The 24,935-nt window shown below is 41.4% G+C and overlaps 1 protein-coding gene and 1 long non-coding RNA gene across 3 annotated transcripts in view; one reads left to right on the top strand and one right to left on the bottom strand.

Annotated features, from left to right (window-relative positions):
- LOC134671955 (uncharacterized) overlaps positions 1–24,935 on the bottom strand; it is a 346,096-nt gene that overhangs the window by 245,831 nt on the left and 75,330 nt on the right. The window lies entirely within an intron of this gene.
- The window catches only part of LOC134671934 (tyrosine-protein kinase Src42A), a 107,631-nt gene that overhangs the window by 43,927 nt on the left and 38,769 nt on the right, over positions 1–24,935 (top strand). For both annotated transcript variants that reach the window (XM_063529805.1, XM_063529804.1), the window contains exon 2: positions 12,079–12,200. In XM_063529805.1, coding sequence (XP_063385875.1) covers positions 12,079–12,200 — 122 coding nt within the window. The remainder of the gene's footprint in view (positions 1–12,078; positions 12,201–24,935) is intronic.

The raw sequence follows: 24,935 nt of genomic DNA, 5'->3' as shown, positions 1-24,935 counted from the left end.
TGCAAATATTAGCGTCGATTGTAGTGATATGGGAAGTGGTGGATGAGTAAATCATGTGTTTTACATTTATAAAATAACGGTTAAATGAAATGCCGTACAGAAGAAATTGTAAGTTCCGTGAAGTATGCCGGGCCACATTTGCCGCTACGCGCCTGTTGCATATCATGCCCGACTCGAACTACGAATACGAAAAAAAACGGATATGGAATGAAAAGTACGTAATTTCAACCTTTAGCCCCATAATGTGTGCCCGTGTGTCGTGTCTAATGATGTAATAATTTTACTGCACCATTAAAAACAAACAGGGGTGTCCCAATACTCAAATTAATACTATAATTTCAAATTAGATGACAATACAGGTGACCATGAGTGTGGCGCACATGTAGAGATGGGCGGCGGGTAAATACCCGGGGTAGATATCGGGTATTTATCGGGTATTTACCCAATCTACCCGGTATTTACCTTTTCTACCCAAATGAGTGGGTATAAATAAAAGTTGGAAACGGAGTAGTAAATTGAATGGAGATATTGCAAATAACAGTTTTTTTGATACTCATGTAGTTATATAAAACGTATAATATTTGTATTGACTAAGAAAATTGACAAATGTTTAATATCTTAAACATACGTTCTACAATACGTGTGTTTGTCACTCTACTCCTCCTAAACGGCTGGAACGATAACGATAAAATTTTGTGTGTATATTTCAATGGGTTCCTGAAGGGTTGGGAAAAACAATTAAACCCGGTAGGTGGCGCTGCTATCGGTATATAGCCAAATTCGATTTACTGAAACCGATTTGGGTGAAATTTTGTGTATATGACTATTATATATGTATATTTCAACGGGTATCTGGATGGTTTGAAAAACTATTGGACCCGGTAGGTGGCGTTGCTGTCGGTATATCACCTAATATTAAATTACTGACTGAAACCGATTTGGATGAAATTTTGTGTATATATTTCAACCGGTACCTGGATTGTTCGAAAACACTATTGGACCCGGTAGGTGGCGCTGCTGTTGGTATATCACCTAATATTATTTACTGAAACCAATTTGGATGAAATTTTGTGTAAGTATATTTCAACCGGTACCTGGATTGTTTAAAAACACTATTGGCTATATATATACCGATAGCAGTGCCACCTACTGGGTCATATTGTGTTTTCATCATCATCATCATCATCATCAGCCTACTCTCGTCCACTGCTGGACATAGGCCTCTCCTATTGCACGCCATTGAGCACGATTTGCGGCAACTTTGATCCAGCTCTTGCTGACCGCCTTGCGAAGATCATCGCTCCATCTAGTCTGAGGGCGTCCTACTCTACGTTTGCCGATGCGCGGTCTCCACTCGAGAACTCGTCTACCCCAACGGTTATCGGTTCTACGGCTAATATGACCGGCCCACTGCCACTTCAGCTTGCTAATCCGGTGGGCTATGTCGATGACTTTAGTTCTCTGACGGATGACTTCATTTCGAATACGATCCCTCAGAGAGACTCCGAGCATAACCCTTTCCATTGCTCGCTGAGCGACTTTGAATTTATGGACTGACCCTACCGTGAGTGTCCACGTTTTGACTCCGTATGTCATCACGGGTAGGACGCACTGATTGAAGACTTTTGTCTTCAGACTCTGTGGGATTGACGACGTGAAGACTCGACGCAGCTTCCCATATGCTGCCCAGCCCAGCTGTATCCTTCTATTCGACTCTTTCTCGAAGTTGTTCCTTCCTAACTGCAGTATTTGCCCGAGGTAGACGTATTCCTGAACAACCTCGAGAACAGCCCCTTGTACTGAAATAGGTCCCGGAGCAACACATTTGTTGAACATAACTTTCGTTTTGTCCAAATTCATCCGGAGACCTATGCGTTGAGAAGAATCAGCTAGACCGGTCAGCATACGCTCTAAATCCTGCAACGTCTCAGCCATGGTGACGATCTCGTCCGCAAATCGCAAGTGTGAGATGTATTTGCCATTAATGTTAATACCATGTTCCTTCCAGTCGAGCGTTTTAAACATATCATCCAATGCATTTGTGAACAATTTGGGGGAAATCACATCCCCTTGTCTCACACCACGATGCATGGGGATAGGCTTAGTCTGCTGGTTTTGGACTTGGACGGCCATGGTAGCTGCGTTGTACAGACATCTCAACACTTGGATATATCACCAGTCGACTTGGCATCGCTGCAGGGAATCCAGAACAGCCCAGACTTCAATGGAGTCAAAGGCTTTCTCATAGTCCACAAATGCTAAGCACAGGGGCCGATTATACTCTTCAGTCTTCTGTATAATCTGCCGCACTATGAAGATGTGGTCTATGGTGCCGTATCCTCCTCGAAATCCGGCTTGCTCCGGTGGCTGAAATTCGCCGAGTCTTCGTGCTAGGCGGTTCGTGATGACCCTCGAAAACAGCTTGTAGATGTGGCTTAGGAGCGAAATGGGTCGGTAGTTCTTCAATAGGGCCTTATTTCCCTTTTTGAAGAACAGCACGACTACACTCCTACTCCACACCTCTGGAGTTCTCCTATCGAAAAGAACGGCGTTAAAGATGTTCTGAAGCTCCTTCAGTGCAGGTTTACCTCCCGCTTTCAGAAGCTCGTAACGCCGCCCTCGCCTGGGGCTCTTCCATTTTTAAGCTGCCTGAGGGGCATCTCGATTTCGTCAGTGCTGATTTCTGGCAAGTTTTCGGTAAAGTGGCGGATTAATGTGGCTCTCGAATCCTCATTTTCGGGATCTGGTTGAGATCAAACAATTTAGATACACACAAAATTTCATCCAAACTGGTTATAGTAAATCAAATTTGGCCATATACCTAACGAAAAAATTACTGTATTAAACGATAAATAAAATAAAATGTAGAAATATCAAAACCAAAATATGACAACAATTAAAAAATAGTAGGTAAATAGGTATAAAAAAAAATTCACGAAAAAAAATTAATCGTGTACAAAAAAGTTGTGAGATTGTGATTTGTATACTTTATTTTAACTTATTTTCATATTTATACGATAATAATATTGATATATCTTAGTTATATAATGAATTTCTTCAATTATACGAACAAATTTTAAATACCCAACAATTTGGGTAGATACGGGTAAATATCGGGTAGATTGGGTAGTTATGGGCATTTTCCCGGTATTTACCCGCTGGCGCCCATCTCTAGGCGCATGCCATACACCAAAAGTAAATATTACAATAAAATGCAGTTGTACTTACAATCGTCAATATAATAACATGTATGTTATGCTATTATATTAAACAGAACAGCAGGATAGCCTTCAATATTGTTAAGTTTATCTTGAAAGTTTGCTGTTGGAATGTTGATAGAATATGAAAATAATCACAAGCTGCCTAATAGCGTCAATTACTTATGCTTTACTTTCACTAGGCGAACGCAATGATTTAGATTCCGTTTCGCGACGTCTTAGCTCCTCTGGGGCATTTTTTTCTTCTTATTTTTAAAACAAACACTTTCATAGGTGATTACATTTGATTACACGCCGCGTTACAAACGTTATGTAATTTGTAATGTAGATGATTTGCTACAGCTTTATATTATTTCCAGTTTATATTATATTTTGATTAGTTGTATTAGTAAAGTTACTAGTAAAAAGCTAAAGGAAAGGTACAATGACATATCATCCATAAGTTATTAACAGATAGTCCGTAACAATACGACAGTAACTCACCCATCTATGTAATAATGCTTTACATAATTATTAATTAGTTAATATGATTACTAGGTATAACAAATCGACTACGTTTCAATAATTCTTCAACGTTTCTTCGTCTAAGGACAGGTGGCACTAAATCGCTGAAATTGCATTGTTCTTATCATCGCAAAGGCGAGGTCGTCTTGCGAAAGAACAATACAACAGGTTTATGATTTGTTTTTACTTTTTATGAGTAAGAACAGCCTCATGCACTCGCGGTGCTCCGATAATAATTGCACTTGCGGATGTTTTCATACAAGTACCTTTTTTACCATAGTATCGATAACAGTGGCACGTCGTCACCAGTTATCGAACACTATTTTGACAATACTGATGTTTTGCATTTGCAGTGGCTCGTGCCATGCAAGAACGAACACAAACATTTTGGTTATTGCGAACCAATTACTACTCAGTCCCAGGCCAAACTTATTAAGAGCTTTTTAATATTACAAGTTCTGTGACAAGTATTGGAAGTAAAGCTGAGTAATAAGTGAATTGTAGGTGTGAATCATGTGGATAATGAATAATATAGTTTTCTTGTTTTTGCATGTTAGTATCTTCAGCGCTCATACATATATGTCTTGATATGTAATTTGTTTTAAAATACAAGTATACCAGTGGTATCAAATAAATCACATTCAACCATGGAAAATTTTATATTCAATGAAGGGCCACCTCTGATCGTAGAATAATTCTAATCGTCATATCATTGTTGTTTCTTGACAGTTTTGCGCGTCGCATCATCTGCCCTTAACTGGACGACGGGTGGCAGTTATTTTTAACGACTCATTGTAGACTTTGCTAATAGTATCGGTTTGTACTACTGGATTGCCAAATGTTTCGTCTTAATCGGAGTTTCCTTTTGCAGTGCCCGGTAAAACGTGCGATAAAGTTCTAGAACAGAACTGCGTTGTCTCATAAGGAAACGTGAATAATTTAGCATACGCGAAGTTTTCCTACCAGCAACTTTAAATAGACCTTTCATAAACTGAAATAAATACCATACACTAAAGAAAACATTTCATTTTTTTCTTTATCTTATTAGCCAATATTATACAGGTAGTTTTCTCTGTCAAGTAAATGCTGGAACAGCCAAATCGAAAGTAAAATGAGACGTGAAAATCGTATATGATTTTTAAAACATTAGAAACTCCTCATAATATTTCTCAATTTACCAATTTGTTATTGTAAAATGCCTACACGTAGTAACCATTGACTCCTTCGTTGATGTGTCATCGTCATCTTTGTTTGACGTGGAAGTCCTAATTCTAAATTCAGGCTGTGTCGCAATTCGTATTTCTATCGCTATCGGTTATATTCCAGTTATAGTCCTTGCTAAGTTTTCCGATAACCTTTGGCGATTATAGATATACATATTTCTAGTATTAAAAACAACCTATTTTGAGAGATGTAGTTATAAGACCTTATATAGGTATACCTAGCTGACAAATGTTATACCTACATTGAATTTTTGAAAGTTTGGTAGGGTACCTAAATGAACATGCAAAAACAGATTTAGTTGAAATATAGTGTACTTACAAATTTCTTTATAACCTTGCTAGACTAATACCTATATAGAAAACTTGGTCGTCAAGAACATGTCAACGTTTATATTAATCCGATAATCAGTCATATAAAATAAGTCTGAATAAATAATTTATGTAGTGTAATAAAATCCATCGGTGCCAAAAGGAGCAATGCTTGTTGTTTGACTTGTGGCGGTAACGAGTAGAACCATACGCTGCTGTACGAAAATACCGTTTTGTCTTATTATGTTCAATGGGGTTTTTAGCTCGGCCATGTACTCACTCATAGTTGCAGATTTTTAGTCATAATCCTTTCTCTACTCTACTACCCCATTTGTTTCAAGGTTTACACTAAACTTGTAACTTTCGGCGGCGGCGCAACTATTTTTCATTTGAAATTTAAATGAACTATGGAAGATCTCATTTTAGGTCCTTTTTTGTTTTCCAAACCCTTTCATTTTAAAGCTTGATCCATTTTCATGATAGCCAAAACCTGGCCCGATGATGCTTTCTAAAATGTCTTATAGGTACCTACTATAGATTGATCGATGAAAGTCCATTGCAATATTTTTTAACAGAGTTATGTAGTTAATTATCATCCGCTATAAATAGGTAGTTGTTTTCGTTTTTATCATTCCTATTACTAGCTATTAAAAAACCGTTCAATGTAATAATTTTACGGCATGATTCAGTACAAACACTAGCTTTTGACGCTTGATAAAAAAGCAGTTCTCCCACGTTTAAGTGCATGAGGAGATGGCGATTGCCGTAATTATTGAGTCGAGAATGACACGCACTTGCGATTAGCTCCTGTTAATTGTGGATCGCCCTACACGTGTACGACATTGTGCTCCGACATGTTTATATCTATATGTATATGTAGTTTAAATGTCTTCGTTCATTTTACAAAGTATCATTTAATACGATTTTTAGTGTGGAAGATACATTTCCTGTTGATTGCGTGTCTGTATTATTTTATTACTGGAAGAGTGGAAGCTTAGGTACAAGCAATTAAGTAATATATTTAATATCAACACAAGGTGCCCACACAACACACACTACCTCAATGAATAGGCAAACGGACGTGAACATAATATATATATTTTTCGCACTTTGTCTGTTTCAATGTTTAAAATATTACCTTGATTTAAAAAAAATTACAATAGCATGTGCTATTCATATAAAACAGCAGTAATCTTGAGCTATATGAGTACCCGTGGCTAGCCACCATATTAACTCGATCAGCCAGGAACACTTTAAATCGTATAATCTCAGTACGAATCGTGGAGTATACCTACCTACTAGAATTCCATCCAAAGCAGGCAGTTTATTGCACATTTATATTTCCTTTCAGGAAACTACACGTATTGCGCCATGCCTGCTTCTCAAACCAAATGCATACATCTTCAACATTTTAGTTCAAAGCACAAAATATACACATGTGTATGGGATGCTTAGTAAACCAAACCCTTCTAAATTAAGTCTGTATTAAAAAAAGATCGCTGATGCAGCCTGTTCCACGTTGCAGATCCTGTGGGCCCTATAATTAGATTACCCTGCGAGCCCGGAGCGACCAGGACTGGCTAAGCGAAAAAATAGTGCGCCCATCGGCACGCGGGGTTTATTGACCGCGCAACTTGTATCTATTACATATATCTCTTCTTCCTCGCGTTATCCCGGCATTTTTGCCACGGCTGATAAGAACCTGAGGTCCGCTTGGTTTTGACGAAGGCGACTGCCGTCTGACCTTCGAACCCAGAGGGTAAACTAGGCCTTATCGGGATTAGTCCGATTTCCACACGTTGATTTCCGTCACCGAAAAGCGAATGGTAAATTATCAAATGATATTTCGTACATATTTTCCGAAAAACTCATTGGTACGCTCTATTACATATATATGTTTTGTAAAATGTGAGCGAAAGTCGAGAATTAAGTAATTCGCCTTTGTTGGCGCCAGTTATCGTCGCGGGTCAAAGGGCTCGATGACACTGATTATCTAACTTCAGAACCAGTTAGCTAAAAATATGTTGAGCGTGGGTGGAGGATTTTATAACGCATTGATAGTAAGTGGCAGGGATTGGATACAGGTATTTTGGATTTGGAACAAAAACTGTATTTTTTCGTACTTTGTTAATTATTTAATTTCTAACTGGGCAATCTAAAGATACAAAGTCGTTATTGAAATACACAACTAGATTTTTGAGCATAAAATAGGTAATTCGAAAAATATGGTTATTTCGAAGTTATTGCTAAAACCGGTACCGATCCCTGGTAAGTGGTTAATTGTATTTTTTTCCATAGTACTTAATATTGTATCTTTACCTACAGTCGCCCGTAGTGTAGTTAGATGTTGTTGCACTTTGGACTCGAACACCGAAATCTAAGGTTAAATGAGTTAAATCTAAGTTATTGATTTCTTAGATTTATCACGTGATGTGTACCTGATAATAAATACCTGATAATAAATAAATGATAATTCAGATTTTTTTTTATATTGACAATGCTTAGTATCTTAAATCCTTGTGTGTTTAGAAACTTGTGAAGTCGCACTGGTCAAATGTATATTATATTTCACATACAAAACTGTGACTTTACGAGGGCACTTTTACTCGCCTTTTCTTAAAGTCTAGACAATGAAACCAGTCGTGTTTGCACAATGCTATTTGAACTTTCGAAAATCTGCAATTGAAACAGAAGAATAAATACAGCGACAAATTAACGTGTGTAGACAAGCTATGTTTAATCTACCCCATGTTTGATTTATAAACTTTTCTATTGTAAATCAAATATTGATGTTAGTAATAATAGTTATTCTAACATTTGTATTTTTATTCGCTTCCTGTGTTTTAAAAGATTATTCCCGTTATGTATGATATTTAACAAACCTGTGTTATATTTAGTCCCTTTCTATCAAATTCAAATGTCAAAATGACAGACAAGGACAAACGAATATCAAGGGCTTGTTAGACTTGACAAGCGTTTATGAATAACGCCACACAAATCCTAATGAATAGAAGTCCTATCCAATAATACTAACATTATCTTAATATTTATGTATATGTACACTTGTACAGTATCATCGCATTGCTTTAACATATGTCTCCAAAAGGTATCTCAGTTCCATAGAATTCAGGTTCCTAATTAATGAGTGAAATCAGCGATAGATATAAGATAAAGATTTAAGAAACTGGTCGAAAATGTAAAGCCTATTAGCGACAATGGATGTGATAGCCTTTTAAGAAACTACTTTGTAAGTATTTGTATCATGTCATGATTCAGATGACGATTTCTCTCGTAAGGAGGCCAAGGTCGCTCCATCTGTCTGGTTCGCTGTCCGCTCCGTAAATATTTGCTGCTGCTGTCTCGCGCTTACTGCGACCAAATATTCTAATGCATTCAAAACAGACCCTACTTTTCTATCTTTATGTTCATTTTACGTCCTGTTTCTTAACGAACAATGAACCCGGATTCATGCAAAAAATTTTCCCTGGGGATTTCTCAGATTTCTCTTAACCCATCCAGCGCCTGTCACGATATATCGTCGCTACGTCTCTACTCAGCATTTTTGCTACATTCAGGAAAATCTATGTTATTAGCAACGACTTTGCTACGAGTATAATATTTATTATCGTATCTACTACCTACCTGCGTTGTAGTTGGGAGGGGTTGAGAAATATTACATTTGTTGGAGTTTGCTTTCCTTGTGTAAATTATTTCAGCCATATCTATGCTGATGGTATTCTCCATGGGAAAACTCAATGAACAGTAAGAGTTGGTTGAGAAATATTTAATCTATTTTAGTTTACTTTCCTTGTATAATTTTTTTCTTTAATGTTTATTCTGAATAATATTCTTGACGGTAAAACTCAATTATCCGTAAACACACCTACTTTTATCCGTAGACACATACCCAATTCATCTCCACTCATATCGAAATTTTCTAAACAAGTTATTACCTTTATATCATTCATACGCGTCCAATCCAATTCTGTATGCCTGTCTTTTACACAAGGGCCTTCAATTGTGTCAGCTAGTTCTAAGGTCCTTAGGACGCCCTTAACGCGTGACGAGGCCTTTGGGGTATTTATAGACACAGGACGATATGCCCTTTTTACTACACCATTTTATAGTTATTGCGACATTGATTGTAAATTTTATTTACATACCCGTTAAATACAAAGTATCACAGAGCCTTCGATCGCTTTCGCTTTAAGTTACCTATTAATCCATTGAGTAATGACTATATTTATTACCCTCCTAAAACTGCACCCGTAACAGAAAATACCATCCCGTCTGAAATTCTCGGTACTCTATTCATTGGGGTTATTAGCATCAGGTAAAATGGCTTAACTCTACTGGGCATGCGCAGTATCATCACTTATCAGACTAGTTTGTGTGGGATTTAAGCGTGGTTTTTGACGCATTACTGATGATTTGCCTACAATATCACTAGTCCGATTACCATCATGTGGGCATAACTCATTCGGTGAACATTATAGCTATGTTAAAAATTCAAAACTTACAGAAGAGAAATCAATCAAAATATTACAGATTCGATTATTTTTGTTATTCGTTCCTAAAGTTCAATCCTAAAGCGTTTTACATCTGTTTCTTGCATGCACGGGGCCATAAACGTGTAGCTTACAGGTGGGCGTAGTTTAAGCTAATCGATGCACGGCCGTAATTACAAACCTGGAGTCATCCTCACTTGTGAATCGGAATAAACCAGCGGACAATAGTAATCAATGCCCTCCGCAGATAGTTATCGTCACGAAGCCAGCGATCTTTATCAACATTAATTGCATAATGATCTCATCAGACTTAATCTCCAGAAAAGTCTGTACGAAAGACGAGGAAATTGCCTCACGCGTATGCTTGCTATTTGTGGACGCGGCAATTAATAAAACAATTAAATAAAACTACAACACGGTGATCTGATCTCGAAACGTAACATCCTAACCCCCTTATACATACTCGTAATTCTTAGCATACCTCTATTAAATATTGTCCAGTTATAAAAAACACAAATTTCAAAAAGTGACATACGATTATCAACGGTTTATTAAGTTTGACAGAAGTTTTATGAATAACGCCAAGTGGGAAGCCTTTTTGCAGTCATTTCTTGGTATTCATTTGGGTAACTCATGAACTTGGCCTTTGACGTCACGTATAAGTAATTAGTTTCAAGAATCTTGGAGGCTATAAGATGTGATTCAGTTTTAGGCTGACTTCCGAAATCTGTTTAAGTGTAAATTGCTTACGTAAATATCATACTAGGAATTAAAATAACCTTGCGTTCAATCTGCACGCCAATTTTTTTTCCGTCTTGTAATAAAAATATAAATCTACCTATTATGATATCTTAACTTATAACAGTAAAAATTAATTGCAATTATTATATTTGATTTTGAACACCACTTAGATTTTATTGGCACCTAATGTGACTCGTCGTACATTTGTTTAAGGGGCCCACTGATTAACAGTCCGCCGGACGGTATCGGCCTGTCAGTTCAAAATTTGAGTGAGTGTCAAAATTTTGATAGTTCCGAACAACTGACAGGCCGATACCGTCCGGCGGACTCTTAATCAGTGGGCCCCTACCCAAAAAAAATACAAAAATGCGAGTCGAACTTGCGAACCGAGAAAACAGAAGTAAAAAATATAAAACAGCAAGCTACATTTTTTACACGAGAAATGTTAATTAATTCTGAAAATGACAAATTATGATGCATTGTTCACTGACACTCATGCTACGAGCGCTGACTACAATAAGTCAGTCCTTTCGTCTCGAGTACAGGGAACATACGCCGATTGAATACACAATAACTGTATCTACACGAGGTTGAGTCACCGCGGTCTGCCCTGCTACGACCTTTATTATCTCGTTTACATTCTGTAGAAGTTGGCAGGAGAGCGAACAGGGCGAGTATGTAAACGGGATACTTCTCCTGACTACCACCGCTACTCGCATTGTATTATGGCTCCTCTACACGATGGGCCTACGCCGGCCACTCCAAGGGACGCACTGGACGCAGCCATGCGGTAGAATGAGATAGCAATATCACTTGCTCCCTCTAACGCATAAATGCGTCCCTTAGTGGCCGGCGTTGGCCCACCGTGTAGAGGAGCCATTAATGGTATTGACGAGTAGTAAGAATGGTGGGATGTGCAGTCAATAACTCCTGACAATAGAAATTTCCAGCTGGGACTGAAAGTATTATGTTTCAAATCTTGGGTCTAAACAAGCTACTATATTTTTCTTGAAGTAAAATATATGTAAATAAAATAAAAAATCCGAACGCTACTGGTCTCTATTTACATATAATTAATTCATTACGGTTTTTAACGACCGGTCTGGCCTAGTGGGTAGTGACCCTGCCTGTGAAGCCGATGGTCCTGGATTCGAATCCCAGTAAGGGCATTTATTTGTTCCCGAGACGTGGTTGTTATCTATGTATTTAAGTATTTATATATTAATATATATCGTTGTCTGAGTACCCACAACACAAGCCTTCTTGAGATTACCGTGAGGCTATGTCAATTTGTGTAAAATGTCTTATAATATTTATTTATTTTACTATTTATTTATTAATGTCTAACAGCCCGATTGGAACTTCAAGATACGTTAGTTAATATATCTAGAAACGATATGCATTAGATATGCCAGTGTCAAATGTGACGTTTCTTCAAACAAAAACGTCACTTTTGACACTGACACATCTAATCCATATAGATTCTAGATCTATTCATTGACGTATAAGAAGTTTCCTAATGTCAATTTTATTCTTCCATCGAAATTTACTAATAACGTTCTGCCTTTGTTTCAGATGGTATTTCCGTAAAATAAAAAGGATTGAAGCTGAAAAGAAGCTCCTTTTGCCAGAAAACGAGCACGGCGCTTTCCTTATTCGAGACTCGGAGAGCCGGCACAATGACTTCTCGCTATCAGGTGAATACTTTGACCTCTTTTATGCTGCAATGAAAAGATAATCCTAATCTCAAAGCTAATGGTGTCAATGAACTTCGAAGAGCCTATTGTCCATTCGACCACACAATAATAGACTTTAAACTTGTACGTTCAGTTATTAACTAGGTTAGAGTTATAGGTATCAACAAAATTGCCACTATCGCTTTTATAGATTTATCGTGCCCGCGATTCAGTGTTTTCAATATTTTCATTCGATACTTTTAGCGGTCTTTTGATTTCGGATTAAGTCTTGTTAAACCATTTTACCCGCAATTCTCTAAAAATCGACTATAACCATTCTAACCTAACTAACTTGTGCTTATAGTTAATGTAATTATGACAATTAACATCAACGTCATTAATCAGCTTCTAGATCCGTCTGTGAACTGACTAACAGCCGTATTCGAACAATGAGATACGTCAAATACTAGGTATTGAAACGATATGTATTAGATATGTCAGTGTCAAACAAGTGTCAAAATTGAGGTTTCTTCAAACAAATACGTCACTTTTGACACTGACATATCTAATACATATCGTTTCAATATCTAGTAGATGACGTATCTCATTGTTCGAATACGGCTGTAGGATTAGGTACTCATGCCGTGTAAAAGGTCACCAAACGTCGATATTTTTCCTGAAATGTAAAAATTTACCTAGACTGCGGACTTGCTCTTGAAAGTCTTGAGACTGTACTCCGTTGTTGTGTATTTTGGGAGCATATCACAACTCGCGACTCGACTGTTCAGAGCAGTTATTGAGGTAGAGAGAGTAAAAGAATGTGTCATGCGTTAGGAGGGGCAACATACATTCCTGACCTTTCACTATCAAACATGGGTTATGTTAGACAGTGACAATTCTGTACGTAATAGGTACAATTATATATTCTGCGACAGCACGTAGGTAATAGACGTCTGCCTACTTGTGTTGTGCACCAACAAAAAGCGACGCCCGCGCGGCTCCAGCCCAGTCTATTTAAAGAGTTACCTTAAATGTTCTAACCAGGCGCCTTACGAACGTGTTCATAGGCTCTCGTAGGATCTATTCCGATGCTAAACCGGTTCAAAGTTTTTCTAAAGCTCCGGAACGGGCGTCGTGGGAACAAAGACAAAGTACTTCGTGGTATCGATTCAGCCTTAGTTACTGGCGGTAATTAGTTGCTAATTGATATAATAGGTTTCATAACAGAGGAGAATTGAAAAAGTCGCATTTACCAATTGCCTTTAAAAATACTGGGTTTAGTCTTTATGTCTTTAACAAGGCGAACGAACCGAACTTTAATTTTAATCTTTTAACTAGAATTTTTCGTCGAGCGTGCTGCCCGCGGTACGAAGTCACGCAAAGTTTTGACTTATTTATCAGACCGCGGCGAAATGAGCCCGATTTTGTATATATCTTATAGACAACGGCGGTTAAAAAGGTTATGAAAATGTAGCATTGACGTACGTTCCTTGAATGATTAGTTTATAAGGTAAATTCCCCGCCTAGTTATTATAAAACCTTAAAACATACAAATAAAATTGAGATGCTATGATTAGAAATAGAATTGGTTATAACTATCTAACGTCTGTAAGGTGATACTTGTCTTATTCCAACTCATAGTGCGGTATTTATGCTAATACTTTTATGTTACGTTGTAATTGTAATTCGACGCAGAGTGCGCGCCGGTTCATGTGATGCAAAACGACATTGACGGACAGCCGCGCGGGACGTGCGCGGACATTGTCTCTATCGCGCTTGGTATGCCCACCGTATGTGCTTTTAAAAAAATGCTCAATTTTATACTTTAATCTCATGCACTAAAGAATATATTCGAACTCATTTTCAAATGCGCTTACGGAACTATGTTGAACGCGGCAGCACTGCGTTTTGTATGTACGCCGGGTGCTGAAGTGACGTCATGTGGGGCAAATTTAATTGAATTTTTAACTGTGGACGCGAAATTATCGCAAGCTTTTTTTTTGTTTTCTAAGCAAAGACCAGATGGAGACCAAAACCGCACGAAACATTCATGCGGGCGTGTGCCCCATTTTATAAGTATGCGGGGTGCGGAAAAAGCAGCGCCCAATTCGAGTATTTTGAACTGCGGACTCCATAAATATAGTTCTATCATTTATAGCTCACGCAGACATAAAATGTCCTTCCAAATGTGTCTATATGTCAACGGCGACGCCCTGCCAAACTAGTCTGATAGGTAAGCCTTTTAATTATTATGTCCATGTGCATGAGCGTGACTTGATACAGATAGCTAGAGGGTGTTATTGTTTAGCAGATCGTGTGGCAAACGGCTAGGGGTGGGTAGCCAGGGCCACTCGTAACACGTTTTGCCCCAATTTACGCCCACCACTACAGTCCGTTTTAGCATTAGAAAGAACTTCGCAGCAGTAAGCTTGTGGTTCCAAATCCGGCACGTAGCGGCAGCGGTAATAATTTAAAGTAAATTATATGTATTGACCATGCTACATTCGATAATTCAATAATTATTAACAATTAAAGAGCCTGATAAAAACTGCACGCTTGCTTCTGTGGAGTTCTTTCTAATGCTAAAAAAAACGAACTATAGTTTGTAAAAAAAGTATCTAATATTTGATCATCTCAATAATATTTACACATACAGTGATAGAGTTAAACAGCAGCTTTTACGGTTAAAGTGCTCTGTATCATATTATTTAGAAGCTAGGACAACTTTGCATAGAAACGGACTAATATTCAGCTTCATGTTATAAAAAATGTTTGTATTTAAATCCAAGAACTTCATGAGTGGGTACCGATATTTCTTGTCTGTAAAAAACCTCTCATATTCAGATATTATAAAATACTTAGCATAAAATAGCATCCCACCAAAAACATTCTGTAAAAAACTAGCCAAGTCTCGATGGAGCTGCTTGTTTATCTCTAAAAAGTAATGAAATCTAGACAAAGTCGTGCCAAGTCTAAGGTTCCTTACTGCGATTTCTTTATTATTATAGTTAATGTTGTGTGACTTGGCCGTTGAAGGGTACACAAGGGTACAAAACCAGGTGCTCCATGACACCATTGCACCAATCTGTCGCCAGAACCGCTACCCATTGACGATGGAAAATTGCCACTTGGAAAACGTTGATTCAATAACCAGTCAATTGTAGGCTTGATAAAGCTGCGTATTTCAATAATACTTATGTATGGGCGAGCCTGAAACAAACACTTCTTTTTGGTGCAATGGCAGATTGGTGCAATTGTGTCATGGAGCACCTGGTTTTGTACCCTTGTGTACCCTTCAACGGCCAAGTCACACAACATTAACTATAATAATAAAGAAATCGCAGTAAGGAACCTTAGACTTGGCACGACTTTGTCTAGATTTCATTACTTTTTAGAGATAAACAAGCAGCTCCATCGAGACTTGGCTAGTTTTTTACAGAATGTTTTTGGTGGGATTTCACTACTTTTTGTAGAAACGTGGGCATATTGATTAATTTTATTAGATTTTCTTATTTAACACATTTTTTTTCTTTTTAGGAGTAGTTTTTTTATTATTACAAATCTTTCTTTTCTTTTTTTCCGGTTCTGATTCTTGTACAGTAGCAACAGTTTTTCGTATTGCCCATTCATTAAATCTAATAATTAAATAATAATCAGTAATCCGTCATTAAACAACTGTACCGCTATTCGGAACCTAATAATAATATTGAGAGTGGCAACTCTGTTGTCGGTCGTATTGTCCTTTTCTAGCATATACGTCCCTCTCTCTCCCACACTCCCACCACACAGCAGTTTGCTTTTTGGCGGTTGTCGCAAAAACAAATTTCCAACTCATTGGCTTGCTGTTTTTCCATCTGGAAGGTCGTGAAGCTAAACTGCTGGTGAGTTTTTGAATTTGTACCTCAGTTTAGCTGACTATATTGAAAAACAGTTTCTAACGGCTTTTGCCGTTCGAAATAAATATTTAAATTTAGTGTCCGTTAAACTATCTAGCAAATAAAAACGATCCGGAATAGTAATGTGTAAGTTTTCAAAGGCTGCCTGCGCGCACCGTGGCTATGCTAATGAAAATACTAAAACACATAATGTTAGAAAACACATCGAGCTGGTAAAGCGTGCACTTGTCACCATTAGAATTTAATTAATATTATACCTACATTAAGTCTCTTCTGAGTCTTATTACTTATTACTTTAAATCTTTGTGTGTCTATAATAACGGTTGAAATTAGGTATAACACTTAAATGGTGATGTGTGGAGGCATACCCTTCAGTTTTCAAGTGATTTGTGTTCTCGAATACGAAAGGATCGGATAGTTAATACGTGTTACGTAGAACCTACGTATTAAGGTAGAAGCTTATAGACGTGTAGGATTTATCTGTCCAAGTATCTATCAGCAACTTGTCGGTTTATCCCGTTCCGGGTTAAATATAATATTGCAAAATAAATTTTTTGGTAATAAACTTGCTGATAAATAACGTGTACCCGCTTAGGAGTCGACGAAGCCCCGCTTCGCGGGGCTTCTATTTCCGCTCTGAGGGACACAAGGTAACGAACAAACCTACATCGCAAGCATTGCATTTATTTTTGTGGAAAGTGAGTACCTACTTCGGCAGTACGTAAACTTAAGTCTGCCTAGATAAAGAGAGAGATTAGCATGGCTCTGCGCAAGAATGACATGGAAATCCTTAAGTATTTCACTCCTTATCTACCAATTTATATCTCTCCAACTAGATCTTTGATTAAAAAAAAAAAATGTTTAAAATGTAGGTAGATAGGTATCTCTTTAAATAAATAACAGGTACTAACAGCTTAAAAGAACTCTTGCATGTAGTTGCTATATGTGCTTGTATTATTTTGGATTTGAATAACTTGATTATTCATTCTATATGTAACTATATGTACATACAAGACGGTCAATCTTTAAGCCTACCCACCTACCTACATAAATTGTACCTACACTTGTAAACGTTTTAAATAAAATCGGAAGCCTGTGACTTGAAAGGGCATTAACGATATGGGAATGTTTAGAATGATTCATTGACGAAGACGCATGGTTTGCTTCATAATTTCAAATTATATTCGCTAACTGTAGAGCTAAAGTTTAGTTATGGCAAATCTCGTCACCGTGAATGACACTTTCTAAAAGTGCCTATTAAAGTAAATCCTTTCCCCTTGTCGAGCGAAGAACTCGCAACTAAGGGAATATTACCCATAAACTTCATTTGAATGATATTCTTAAGCTATGTCTGTTATGGTTCCACCTGCGTAAGGTGTGCCTAAGAGAATCTTTTATGCAGTCACAAACTAACGTCAAGTTATTTGTGATGAAACCAATATGTTGTGTACCTATTTAAGCCTGCGCAAGGCTGCCATGTTTCCACCTGCGTAAGGTGTGCCAAAGAATCTTTGATTCATTCACAAACTGATATCAAGTTATTGATGATGATATTACAACCTATATAAGCCTACGCAAGGCATGTTAGAAATTAAATGATATGTTTATAACACAGGCGAGCGAGTAGGCCACAATCATAAAAAATATAACAAAGATGAATATGTAAATACCTCCTTTTGGACAAAGGACAAGTGAAAGGGTTCTAACAAAATAATGTTCTGGGTAAAAATCAGTCGAAATAGGCTTCGTTATTCGAGGTTTCATTTTTGTTTACCAATCTATTTTAAGGGTCCCGGACACCCTATTGGCTAAACCCAAAATTGGACTAATTAACATTTCTAAAATTATAATATAACAGGTATAAAATAACCTAAGATTCCAGGCCTATCTCGACTCATTTTTATTTTAAAGATGAAAAAATCTTTGCACCCTAATATAAAATTGTGGTCTGGAGACGCTAAGGCTCATAACGTGGGTGGCATGGATAATACTAAGAGATTTAGTCACCTAAATTCGACCATAAGCCCAGGCAGAATATTGATATTTAGAATAAGGTGTGGTCAATCCTCCAAGGTCCAGATAATCTGTGGACTCTAATTAAATCAGGCTCACTTAAGCTCACGACACAACATAGCTTACGGTTCAATTCTGAAATAAGCTATGTTTAATATCACTCATGGTGTGAAAATAAAATTACAAGAGCACAAACAGCCTGCTCAAGGTGTACAAAGGGTTCCGTTTAGCGGCCCTATGAATAAGTATCTAAAAACTTTTGAAGTCTATGCCTGCTATGACAGACTAGAAATTAATATAAATTATATTTGCCTCGAGAGCACTAGTCTTTCAGTTAACATTTTTACGAGTACCTACCTATGTAGGTACACGACATAACCAAGGTTACCTATTTAATTATTATATCCCTGACTGGCATGGTATAGGAAAATTGTCATGTGCTGCACAAGCATGTTGGAAATAAAAATATACAAAACTGACCTAACGGGGCGTTTATGAATGCTTTATTTTACACCCTTATGTCTGCCTTGTGAACCTTGAGGATTCGAATCACCTTGATCGTAAGTGCTCCTATGCACAGATTAAGTTTATTTTAAACTACCCATGCTAATCTCAAGGGCACGTGCTTCTATGCACGGACCAAATATTGTTATCACTTAATTCACTTATCATTATTCGTCATAGTTTGATACTATACGTTTAACAAATGTACCCACCGTGGAATGTAATGTACCCAGTCATAAGGTTTTTAATAAACAGTGACTTAATGGTTTGCAAGAACGATTCTAGTATAACTTCTGGGCGGTCACGTCTAGGGCATGACCCTCTAGTTCTCAATTTATACAAAATTATAGCATTGCGATACTGTTTGCTTTGCACAATGTGAAACAGCAGCAAGCCTTGCGAAAAGGCGAAGCTATTTTGAAAGGCGAGTACTTTTCAAAAATACATTGTAATATATAAAAATATGTTTTTGTCGTGGAACAAGTACACCCAAACAAATGCAGTCATTTATTATAATATGTTGGCAAAACTCTGCAAAAGAGTTATATAGTCTGTCTGTACAGTGTAACTTGAAGACATCAATGCACATGAATCTCTTGAAACATGGTGGATCAATTAATTTACACCCCGTCTGTGTCTTGCTCCTATTACCAAATCCACAAGTTAAGGACGTCAACCTATATATAGGTACCCTTCTTGCTCGAGACCTGTAAAAAATGTACACAATAATTTCATGCAGTCAAGTGTCGGAAAACTAGGTCCACACACTTAGCGATATCGTGAATATATATCCAAGAACTCTGTATATTGCCTCCCAGGAGGCGGGATGTTATTAGACTAACCTATAGTAGGTAGTAGGCCAGAGATATAGTATACAGAAGTACACTGGCCCAAATTAAATAATATTATATTTCAGAATATAAAATAATTTACAATCTTGCTATTATTGAAACATAAACAAGTAACAATTATCCTTAGTTCATAAGGAGGATAAGTATACCTAAATATCTAATAGATTCGACAAACTGTTGATTCTAGCATTGGATAAAATAGCTGCCTCTTAAAGGGCCTCTGCGCTGTTGGCTTTGGGGCCACAGGCGCCCGGCAAATTGTAGGGAACCCCCTGGTTTCCCACAGCAAATAATGTAAAATCACGAAATAAGTACATAAATTTGTATTTCGGTTAAAAGCACCTATGCGATGAGCTAGGGTTTCGAATCAAGTATCTGATTCCTTATAATTTACACACTGAATAGAGAAAACTGAATATTCAGAATTAAGCAATGTCTATGAATAGTTTACAGAAATTATGCCACTTTAGCGGTCAGAACCAATAAAGTTTTAAGGCTTATGTCTACCAGTAGGCACCAGATAAAGTAAACCACTAAGAAACTACTCTTACTACATATATACAAACTTTTTAGTAAAATTAAGGTTATGATAGCTAAACATGAATTTAATTAGAATATTATTGATAAAGTTCTGTAGCAATTCTACACAAGAACACCACAAAGCGTCATAACTAGTGTCACAGCGCAGTGAACACATGAGTGTTGTGGCTTAAGCTCTCATAGTAACCTTCACACTTTTAAGCAAGGTTTATTTATGTACACTGACTTGCGTTCTCGTTAGTAAAGCGTTTAAAAGGGTTAAATGCATTTATAGCTATAACTATAACCTATAACCAAGTATATGGCTTATAGTCATTAAATAAATTTAGTGATTCCCTATGACATTTCAATAAGTACCTAATTTTATTAACTTTGTTTGTGGTGATAGTGATATAACGAATAATTAAAATATTCGTCTACTTAAGCCCGAGGGATTCTGGAAATAAGAAATGTCCTGTCCTTGTTATATTCCTGCAACTGATTACTTTACTATTATAGATAATTATTATCAAATTTGATAATAATTGCGACTTATAAATAAAAACTACTCTAGTACTTTATTATTATGTGTTCCGTACTCCACATCGGATATCTTCATTGAGAGAGTAACGCGATCGTTGACCAATGATGCCGCTAGCGTCTATGTAGTCGCTCCGCCCCACGCCGTGACGTAGTTCCGCTTCCACTTCCTGCGAACCGTTGCTCGCTTCCCGCCACTCGCCACCGCCATGTCATTGTTTCGTCGACCGTCTTGACCGATGGTCCGCAAATATTTTTTGCGTATATTTTTGCAGCATGGTGCTTAAACATTTCCGATCCAAAGCTCGGTCGATTAAATAGTGAGATATGGCAGAGATCGCCACTATTAGTCTTTTGGCGGTCTCGCGATCGAAGTCATCGAACGGTGCTTTTCGATTCTACCCACTTTTTTCTTGCTAAATTAATTTTCACATTCCATGCTGCTAAAATCGTTACCGTTAACTCGCATTTTCGAGATCGAAGTAGGAAGTGCGTCAGTGGTTTTTGTTAACAAGTGGTAACAAGTCGCTCCGCATCGGAGAGGGAACGCGCGGTCATCGTGCCTGCGGCGGCGGCGGCGGCGGCGGCGCCCGGGCGGCGCGGCGGCGGACGGCCTGCGCGCGCTGCTTTCGGGCGCCGCGCTTCGCTGATAAGGAGGTTTGGATTGTCTCGAACCATCCGGTGAGCCAGTTTAAGATATTCTAATTTTATTGGCGTTCAGAAGTTACTTCGTCACTCGCGGAGGGTTCTCAGGCAGTAGCCTGGGAGTACCTCGTGTTGTTAGTTGCGGCGCGACCGGGGCGCCCCGTCCCGCGGCGCGGGGGCGCGGGCCCGGCGCCCGCCCCCGCCCGCGCGCGCCGCGTCTTCTGCTGTCGTCCAAGGTGACTCCGAGACACCGCGACGCTGCGGGCCACGGTGGACGCCTCCAGTCCGCAGGACTCGGAGAGACGTCACACGCCCGCTCCTGTTGCTGCAGTCGCGGTGCGGACGCCTCCAGTCCGCGGGACTCCGAGAGACGTCACACGCCCGCTCCTGTTGCTGCAGTCGCGGTGCGGACGCCTCCAGTCCGCGGGACTCCGAGAGACGTCACTCGCCCGCTCCTGTTGCTGCAGTCGCGGTGCGGACGCCTCCAGTCCGCGGGACTCCGAGAGACGTCACACGCCCGCTCCTGTTGCTGCAGTCGCGGTGCGGACGCCTCCAGTCCGCGGGACTCCGAGAGACGTCACACGCCCGCTCCTGTTGCTGCAGTCGCGGTGCGGACGCCTCCAGTCCGCGGGACTCCGAGAGACGTCACTCGCCCGCTCCTGTTGCTGCAGTCGCGGTGCGGACGCCTCCAGTCCGCGGGACTCCGAGAGACGTCACACGCCCGCTCCTGTTGCTGCAGTCGCGGTGCGGACGCCTCCAGTCCGCAGGACTCGGAGAGACGTCACACGCCCGCTCCTGTTGCTGCAGTCGCGGTGCGGACGCCTCCAGTCCGCGGGACTCCGAGAGACGTCACACGCCCGCTCCTGTTGCTGTAGTCGCGGTGCGGACGCCTCCAGTCCGCGGGACTCCGAGAGACGTCACTCGCCCGCTCCTGTTGCTGCAGTCGCGGTGCGGACGCCTCCAGTCCGCGGGACTCCGAGAGACGTCACACGCCCGCTCCTGTTGCTGCAGTCGCGGTGCGGACGCCTCCAGTCCGCAGGACTCGGAGAGACGTCACACGCCCGCTCCTGTTGCTGCAGTCGCGGTGCGGACGCCTGTCGCGGTGCGGACGCCTCCAGTCCGCGGGACTCCGAGAGGCGTCACACGCCCGCTCCTGTTGCTGCAGTCGCGGTGCGGACGCCTCCAGTCCGCGGGACTCCGAGAGACGTCACACGCCCGCTCCTGTTGCTACGCCCGCTCCTATTGCTGCAGTTGCGGTGCGGACGCTTCCAGTCCAGCGGGACTCCGAGAGATCCGCGTGGCTCTGCGAGACGTCACACGCCCGCTCCTGCAGCTGCGGGCGCATCGCGGGTGGATCGCGCCAAGGTGAAGGCGGACCGCTTCTGCGTCCCGACTGCTCGAGCGGAAGGAAGGTAAGTTACGTGTAAGCAGTGGAAATGCTACGAGTACAGCGACGATCGCCGCGTTGGTTGCCGGCCGTCATGACGTCGCTGGTGACCTACGCGCCGGTGGTGGCCACCACGATGGCACCGCCGAGGGCAACAGCGTCGCCGTGATGATGCGTGCAACTACGAGCCTAGCCATCGGCGCCTCCCGTGCCGGTAACGTCCGTCACGCGCACCGGCGCCTGTCGAGCTGGCCGCCACGACGGCGCCTCTCGCACCTGAGCCTGGCGACGGTGGCCGCCATGATGGCGCCGCCCGCTCGATGACACCGCCTGCCCCCCGAGCTGGCCGCCACGATGGCGCCTCTCGCATTACGCATCGACGCGGCGGCGGCGGCTGCCACAATGGCGCTGCCCGCCACGATGATGCCGCCCGCCACGATGGCACCACCACCTGCGCACTGGCGCCTCTCGAGCTGGCCGCCACGATGGCGCCTCTCGCCTCACAGCAGTGCCTCCCAGACCAGCCAGCCAGACGGCGACCGCCTCATGCACCGGTGCCTCCCGAGCTGGCCGCCACGATGGCGCCTCTCGCCGCACGCACCGGCGCCTCCCGAGCCGGTGGCGGCGGCCGCCACGATGGAGCCGCCCGCCTCACGCGACAACGCCTCTAGAGCGGGCCGCCACTATGGGTCCTCGCCTCACGCACCAGCGCTTCCCGAACCAGTGGCGGCCGCCATGAACCGCCCGGCCTCAGGCCACGATGGCGCCCCTAGCTTCACGCACCGGCGCCTCCCGAGCGGCGGCGGTTGCCACAATCACGCCGATGCTGCCCACCGATGCTGCAACTACGACGATGTTGTCCCTTGCTCGCTGGGCGCCACAGTATCAGTTTTGTCCTGTCCACATGGTTCCATTGAGGTACGCAGGCGCCTATAGCTATGGTGCAGGTATAGGTATGGTATGGTACAGCACGAACAGACCGCTAAGCTCTTGGTTTCGGTTAAAGAATCCTCCGGCGACGGCAGACAAGGTCGTAAAGAGCCCCGTCCTAGCGCGGCTCGACTGCCCGGAGTTGAAAGCGGTAAGATATGTCGATACTCAGAGGAAAATACGTCGTGTTCCCGGGCTTCATAAAGGTGCTGATCGACTTCGCTGTGTCGCTTCGAAGCTCCTACGACTTCTCGAGGCCATGGAGTGGTCCAACCAGAGAACAGCTAGCGACAAGGCCCTGTGCGACCGCTCGAAACCGAGGTGAAAGGCATCGAAAAGGTCTGCAGACTTCACATAATTATCTCTGCTTGCTCGCGCTCTCCAGCTTAAGTTTCGTCTTACAAAGACGAACTCGTGCGAAAAGCCATAATAAACAAAATGGGACAAATAAACCCGCTGCGCCTGAACAAGCTTGAGTTTCCGGTGCTAAGAGAAAGGGGCCAGGAGGACTCCAGCAGTTCCCATCTGTCTGTATTCGACTTTATCGAAACAGTTTTGTTACGCAAAGCGCCAAAATCGATTTTAGACTTGATTTCATCAGTTCGATTTCCTTAAAAGCATGCTACTAACTCGATGCCCTATACTAACTCGATATAGGGTGTCTCTTCAGATAAAGCGAATTAGACCATCACGCTCCTAGACATCACGTGGGACACGCGTCACAACACACCGATTGAAAGTTTTCTTTTTCGCGACATACAGGCCTGCCTTGCTGCAGAGTTTCTCGCAGAAATGAGACTCAATGCCTTCTGTTCAGTCTCAAATTCGCAAACTTTAGTTCATGGAGGAAGGTGAAGCCTTCGCAGTCCCCAGCAACACGGAGCTGCCGAAAGCCTCGCACCACTTTCTTCCTCATCTTATGCAAGCAGTCCGTTACAATCTCCAATATTGGTAGACAATGTACGAGGTAAGGCCCTTTCAGCGAAGAGTAACCGTTAACGGGCCGCATCTGCAGCGCTGACGACAGAAGTGTAAACATACAACCGCACCGGTACAGTATACATAAAACGACGGCGACACTACATCCCTTCCGTTACTACGGCTGTCGCAAAAACTGCTGATGCCAGCAGATCGTCTACAGGTCGCGCTGGTTGCTTGCTACTTGCCAGGTCGGTACAACCCCCGAGGGCAACGGTTTATCAAGAAGTCACTGCGCGCCCGAGTGGCAGCTGCGCCCAGCAGCCGCCGAGACTGTCTTCACCTGACAGGCGCCTTGTTGGCCGGCCTCCGCTTTCGAGAGCCCTCGCACTGTGCCACGGTATTTCTTAACAGACTCATTGAACTGCTACCACGACCTTTGACAGCTGCCTGTGAGACTTGGCATGGATGTCTCCACCTCCCAGCCTAGTCTGTGTACTGCGACGGCGTGATAAGGAGTCTTAAAGCAGCTGTGGTAAGCTTGCAATTTACT

The sequence above is a fragment of the Cydia fagiglandana genome, chromosome 16 (assembly GCF_963556715.1).
Source record: "Cydia fagiglandana chromosome 16, ilCydFagi1.1, whole genome shotgun sequence".
In the NCBI taxonomy this organism is placed as follows: Eukaryota; Metazoa; Arthropoda; class Insecta; order Lepidoptera; family Tortricidae; genus Cydia; species Cydia fagiglandana.
Note: the sequence above shows the minus strand (reverse complement) of the source record. Positions and strands in the feature narration are given on the sequence as shown.